A 7,586-nucleotide genomic window follows, 5' to 3' on the forward strand; every position below is an offset into this window, starting at 1 on the left:
TTTTATTGGCTGTTAAAGTTTTGAAGAAAAAAAGATCCTCTTTCAAACATACGCAATATCACCTATTGAAAATGATACAATTGTTAGAAATAATATTTATTTTTCAACGTGTCATGAATTAATTTTTTTTGTGCCACTAATCTTTCATAAATTTGTACTTTATGTATGTTTACTGTATTTATCTTACAAGATGTCTAGTTTAACTTTTGTGTCAATTTTTATAATATTATTTTTCTGTAGTATTCTCTTTCACAGTATCATTGTAGTTCGCGCGTTTGATCCGACATGCCTGATGGAAAAACTTTGTCGGTGTCAGACAGCGCATAGCAAGCATCCCGTTGCGGGACTGGTTTGGAAAAAGTTAGGGGAGGTTTGGACGAATAATGTACGACCATTGCATTTTGAGACGCTCTTGATGAAGACGCGCCGGATGAGAAAGAAGCCAGGATAGAGTCGGAAAGAAGCCCAGGATACAAGAGTTCGCTTCTCTGCATTCGTTTAATATTCCCGGCGGACATCGGGATGCAAGTTAGCTCGGTTATCCGAACAGGACCCGCTACACGATGTTTCGAAAGTTTTGTGACGAGCCGCCAAAGTTTGACGTTGAGCTCTCGCGAAAAGCGCCGGTTCTCCCTCTAACCGAGAGGTAAAAACCGCGATTATTCCAGCTGAAAGCAAACCTTTCGTTCCACTCGATGCGCAAAGCACGAGAATTGCATAGTAATTCGCGAAGACTTGATTATCCGTAACAACTGAAGCAAATTTTCAAAAAGATTAAAGAACTTTAAATATATTTAAAGGACGCAGAGTATATATTTAAAATAGCTTTTACATTGAGAGCGCTAAAAATTTACTTCATTTCTTTTAGATTAATTCAATTAATTTGCGAGAAGCATCTCTAATAAATTATATAGAATAAGAAAATCAAATATAGATATTTAAATCCTACAATAGAATAAAATTGATAGTAATTAAATTGAAAATAAAGTGTAGATTTTAGAGATATGGAATGAATATGGGAGGGTTGCTTCACGAAATATACATGTCTATTGGCTTCCGCAAAGAGCAGTGATAATAAAAAGTTATAAAGCTTGAGTAACGACTACGCCGAATAACGCAAATTTATTTGATTGTTTGATTTGTCTGCGATTCGCTTCAAGCCTGCATGTAATTCTTGCGTTTGTTTTATTTCGTTAGAGCCAATATAAACAATACATTCTGTTTATATGACTGTTGTTTGTTTATTAGCTAGTCAAACGATACTGTTCGTGTTTTTTGAATTATATTTATCTCGTCTAAAAACGCTTCGATAAATACGATAAGAAAAACATTGGGTATTGTTATTGCGTATTGTCACATTTTTATTGGATTGTTAAATAGTAACGGGTTTGCAGATCCGATTGACGTGTCTTGTATGGATATGCATGTGAAAAAAAAAACGAATCAAAATGTTTTATGTACATTCTATTCATCGCATACATCATATAGACGACTTTCGGAGAGATGGAAATTTTCGACAGAATAACTTTTTCGATAATTTTATTTTTACTACGCGTAATAATTGTCGTAGATTTTTGCACAATTAAATTGAAATTAATTGAAAGTTGTCAGAAGAAGTATTTTCTGTTCAAAAGAGAATTGAAAATTAATTAAATTTAATCTTGTTTTGGAAACTATTAGTTTTAGATATCATTGTTTTAATTATTATTTTTAATTATTTATTTTGAATTATTATTTTTCTTGATCCACAATCCATCTATAATAATGGACGGTTCAGAAAAAAGATTTATACAGCACGGCATAATTTTAAAGTAGTCTCTCAAATATCGAACGCGAAATAACGAGAAACTTATGAGCGCACTTAAATCACGGATATTACGCACGAAACCAATTTTAATCTCACGGACATACCTCATGATAAATATTCGCGCTTGAATTTTTTAACGGTGTGCCTGAAAAATATAGGATATTTCGAAAAGATATTGATGAGGTTATCGTCTTTATGTATGGTAGATACAGTTTTTGCGACAGAAATTTCTCGGGTCGTTGCTCCGACATTTTATTTCTGTCGCGAATCTATCGCTTCGAAATATCCAATTCGAAAAGTCGAGTCCTTCAAGCAGGTGATTTATCCGATCCGATACTTGCGTCCAATTTTTGTAATAATTTTTCCATCTCTCTCGATAAAAGTTCTTGAAAAATCTCAACTAGGTCAGTCGCAATTTAATATCTGCGCGGAGGACAAAGCGCTGCATTACTGCTAATCGAAGCTTACGTCGTATTTTATTTATGGATTTGTTTGCGCGGACGCGCCCTGTAACCGATAAGTGGCTACGGAGTCCTCGTGGAGAGGAGTCTGTTTCTGGCAGATTGCATCCGTAGTTATGGGGTTGGAAGAGTCGTCGGGACCGGTTAGTTGCGAGGGGGCGAATCACCCCGATAAAAGCGACTCGACCGTGAAGTCTCGGCCAGGGTCTCTATCGTCAAATTACCGTGAAGCCAATCGAAATAGTATATTTTGCGTGTGAGAACGTTGTTCTTCCACTGTTATTTAAAATATTCTCGTGTAATTCTATAAATAATCTCCGAAATTTTCAATAGCTTTTTCATATAACAATTATATCTAATGTATTTGTTTAGCAAACCATAATCTTTTTATAATTTTTTTGAATTTTAATATATATCTATTCTATATATATTCTATTATTTTAAACATAAATTTCGAATAATAATAACAATAATAATAATGCATATATTTTTCATTTATAATATTGTAATAGAATATAATATCAAATATTCAATTTATAGAAACGATTGGATTGCATGTATATAAAAATAAATTATTGTCTTCTTCATTATAGGACGTTTCATTATAATAGATATTTTATAAGAACTCATTTTCAAACGGAATTAATATCGCCGCGTTAACATTGCATTTATCTCTGTATATTTACGTGCACATTGCATACATTGAAATCGGTATAATCACGATTAGAAGATATCGTAAACGATGTTGCTGAAGCAAATATGAATTCGCGATCGCGCGCGTACGTGCGTTATCTACCGCAAATATCTGCGCTTAACGGGGTGGATCCTCGGATGTCTGTCTTGAACTTGAAATCCGAGCGTGCACGCGTACCAGTGCGTGCATATCCCAGGAATTCAGGGAATCGCGCAGCCTTGCACTACCGGCCCTTGTCCGGTGTGTACAACCGATCCACCGATTGGTTAAGTGCACGCTCCGCGTGATTCACCATAATTTCTGCTAAACGCATACATACCGCCCTTTCCCGAGCGAACGCAATTTCGACGGCGGAATCACGGCGGTCGCGTGATCGTCTCGGAATAGCCTCGTTGTAACCCCGTGCAAACTTTACCACGCCCGATCGCGCGCGATCGTTATGTGTCGTTCATCTTTACCTTGCGTACCTTTATTTCGTGCCTTTGATTTAGCCACAAGCTTCACAACTCTTATCACGGTTTAAAATAAAATGCTAATCCCCTGACAGAGCGTCGATAATTCTTGCGAGAATTACATTTTTTTCCTCGAAAATAGCGAGAATTTACAATTGAATGAGCGGGAAAATTATAAGAGACAAAGGCGGTATAATAAGAGACAAAGGTTACAGTCGTTAGCATTGTTTCCACACTTCCGAAACACATTTTAACGCATTGTGAGTATTATATATTTTTGACATATATTTTAAAAAGTTTATATAAATATGAATAATACAATTATTCCAGAACACAATAAAAGAGCAAAGATAATTTTGCAATTATAGCATATAAAAAAGAAATTGCATGGTAAAATATTGCGTTTCGAATATTAAATGCTTTAATTATCACATATTAAATAAATATTAAACACATATTAAATTTTATTAAATGTTATTTTTTATTTAATGTTATTTAGTTTGTTTAAAATAATCATAAAAGGAAATTACAATATTATGACATTGCCATTTATTTTCAGATATTTTGTAATCAAAAACATAAATGCGATAGGTTAATCACGCTGCTAGTTTTGGGGGAAGAATAATTAGGTGTCTTTTGCAAATGGTGCGTACGCTGTAACGTTCGAAATATATATATGTAGCAGGGTGGTGCGTAAACAACGCTATCCGCGAGAGGGAAGACAAATGTGCAATGGCGCTGTAGTAAAGTTATCGGCTATCGAATATTATTGGATAACGGAAACAAAGTACGTCTCGCTTCAACAGTTATTATCACTCGCGATCGCGATACACACATGTTTTTTTTTTTTTTACGCACGGTGTCATAAATAATTAAGAATAAATGAGAGAGGAGCGATATTTAAAAGCCGATTCCCTGAGGGCCGCGACACGTTTCGCCTCTATTTTCTTTTTGTCGTAACGTTTCGCGCGTCAATATGTGAATGAGAAAATAAACCTTCTCCGTTGGCAGATCGAGCAATTTATTTGTTCGTCATAAATCGCCTATCTATTTCTGCTCGCGTGCATTACGAAAACCCATCGCGTTCCAGTATCTTTCCATTTATCTTTCTTTTCGTAGCTCATTAAGCATATTTATCGAAAGATTATTATTTTCTAGCAGCGATAAAACTTATTTGATCCTTAGGATGTTTTGGTTGTACAATAATAGTAAAAAACTATCAAAATTTTAAAAAAACATATTTCTTACGTTTATACTGTTTAAAAAATCAAATAAATAAATCCGGATTATAAAAAGAATTAAAGTATCATAAAATAATATGGTTTTTGACGTCTTTGTAAAAGAAAATAGTTGTAATTAATATTTTTCCTAATTTATGACAAAAATTTTTTTTGATTGTGACCCCCTGAAATCAACTGCAAGAAACAAAGAAAAACGAGTAATTTGCAGAAAGAGAGAGAAAGAAAGATAATCTTTTTCAACAATTTTTAGTAAATAACTTTTAAACAAGTAAGTGCATCTAAATCAAGTTTTGCACAAATATTTATTAGAGTTTTCTTAACATATGTGAAAATTTTTATTTTGTTGGCAATGTTTTTTCCTTTGTAAATAAATGCTACAATACGCGATTTTCCATAAAAATCAATATTAACTTTAAACTTAAATAATCTCTAAACCGTTAAGAGAATTGTGCTCAGGTTTTGCACAGATATTAAAAAAAAAAATAGTAAAACAGTCTACGAAATTTTCATGCTTTTGTCAAAGTTTTGACATATTTGTCAATGTCTTGACACATACATCCTTAATTAATATATTGAACATATATGTGAAACGGTTGGCAATATAAAATGAGAAAATATCGAGGTCACGACGTCACTTCCGGTATGCAGAGATTGTAGGCGTTTGCATTCGTTTTCTGGTGCAAGCATTTCATAGCGTTTTTTGCAGACGCTATTGAAATGTTTCACGCGTTCTCACCAAGATACGATGTCGAATTAAGCATCGCGAAGATAAAATTGCTGGCCGATCGCGCGTCGTTTATTATTGAAACGCCGTTTAAACACGAAACAGCCACACCATCGCATCATCCGGATATTTGCACCGTTTAAATCTCTGGAGTATCGACCCGGCTGAGGTCGTCTCGCGGACGAGAAGCACCATATGATTAACCCATGTGCAAGAACCGTTTCGTGTCGATAGATCGTTAGCGAGTTTGAAACAGAAATCGCTTGTTTCTCATAGAACACGATTCCTAGAACATTAAATAAATCGCGATTGTATTAAACAGAATATTAGTAACAGAGTGTTTAATTTCCGATTGTCTTAAATTAAAAAACTGACGCAATACAAAATATGTTAAAAATATATGTTGACAAAAAATAAAATCATTATATTTTACATAACATAATAAAACAGGCTACGTTTCATCTTTTATGGGATTTTTCTAAAATCATTTCCGTTTGTTTTGCAGGTGACATGGAAATCTTGGCGTACTTCTTTGGACCGGTCGGAGTGCTCTTGGCTATAAATCTTCTGTTTTTCGCCGTAACTGCTCGTGAATTGACGTGCGGTCTCTGGAAAGGCGAATTCGTGAAAAGCACCACTGAAAGGTAAGAAAATATTTTTTTTACCACGCATTAAAAAAAAACGAACCAGTGAAATGTATCTTATTCGGTCATTTACACAAGTAAGACTTTGACTAATTTCATGAAAATAATTTATAATATTTCAATTGTGTTAAACGAACTTGTATTTTTAATCGATTCATAAATATCTGACAAATTTTGACAGATATTGAACAAAATAACAATTTACACTAACAAATATCTAATTATTTTTCACGTTATAAAAGGCTTTTTTTTTTTATTTGCAGCGAAATATTTTTTCCTTTTTCTCGTACAATGTACCGCGGCAACAATGCTTTCGTGGTGTATGACATTTTCCAACGTACGCTTTTGTTTTTCTTGTCAATTAAATTACGAGTATAATTTACTCTATTAAAGAAAGATATTAATCGAAGTAAAGAAAATGTGCGCGCGCGCAAGATATCAAAATCAAGAATGCAGGAGTTTAATTATATTCCACCGAGTAGTACATCTTCGAATTATCTGCCAAACACATGTACATGAGTATTCAGAGCCAATCAATTCATCGGCGGATTAACAAAGGATCGCTCTGCAGTTTGATTGGATTAATCGAGGCAGCAGCTAAACGTACCGACCAGCTGATAGTCCTAAATTCAGCGTTGTCTCGAGGCGTTTAGCCAACTTTGCAAGCGACGGATATGGCTTTTGCCAGAATTCGTCGGTAAAAAAAATAACGTTTATTCCTCCTACGCAGTTTCCCGGCAGATTCATAAACACATTTCGCAGACTCATCTCGCGGAACATTGTCCGTTTAGCTTTTGTCTCGCGCATATATTTACGCCCGATCGTAAAATTTAGGATACTCTTCTCGCATTTTTGCTGTTTTCAGGAAACGACGCGTGAAAGAAGTTAAAAAACCGCGACCTTGTCGCGCGATATAAATTCGTTCGCGAACTGAAGGATCTGTTTATCTTTGGATCCGACTGAATCATTTACTTTGAATCCGATTAATCGAATGCAATTGAACGTTCAATTGTCCGATCTATTAAAAGATCGAAGAGTGACAATACTTTATATGTACGACAAATGCACGAAACAAAATTTTGTCACGTAAATCATCGGATGATTGTTTGAAAATGTGCAAAAATTTTGCCTGCGATATTTCCTCGCTTAAAGGCGTTTGATGTGAAAAATCTCTTGCATACAGCATGCATGAAAAAAAAAGTTTTTCCACATTATTAAAGTTTAAATAAGCGAAAGTGTGCACACAAAAGCAATGAGAGTCCAAAAAGCATTAACGCCGGAAGGTTGTTATATCAGCGTTCGCTTTACAAAGCAAACGAGGAGAGATTACTTCATTACTTTCCGGGCGAGCCATTACGCGATCGGAAAAACATTCCGATTATTTGCCTTGCAAATAACGAGCCTTGCAAAGACGACAATACGCGAATTGATGCCCGCGCATGATATTTCTTCTAGGAATATTCCGGAATTGTGCCAACAACTGCGTTTAGAGGCCCATTTCCGACGAGTCTCGAAGTAACGATAATAAACGCCGTGTTGCACGACCGCCGAGAAACAGGAATG

General features: G+C 34.9%; 1 protein-coding gene across 1 annotated transcript in view; it reads left to right on the top strand.

The window, feature by feature from the left end:
* Positions 1-7,586, top strand: part of LOC115245102 (probable G-protein coupled receptor Mth-like 1) — a 129,993-nt gene that overhangs the window by 114,304 nt on the left and 8,103 nt on the right. The window contains exon 6 of the mRNA XM_029823212.1: positions 5,885-6,023. Coding sequence (XP_029679072.1) covers positions 5,885-6,023 — 139 coding nt within the window. The remainder of the gene's footprint in view (positions 1-5,884; positions 6,024-7,586) is intronic.

This window comes from Formica exsecta, unplaced genomic scaffold (assembly GCF_003651465.1).
Source record: "Formica exsecta isolate Colony F162 unplaced genomic scaffold, ASM365146v1 scaffold907, whole genome shotgun sequence".
NCBI classification, from domain to species: Eukaryota; Metazoa; Arthropoda; class Insecta; order Hymenoptera; family Formicidae; genus Formica; species Formica exsecta.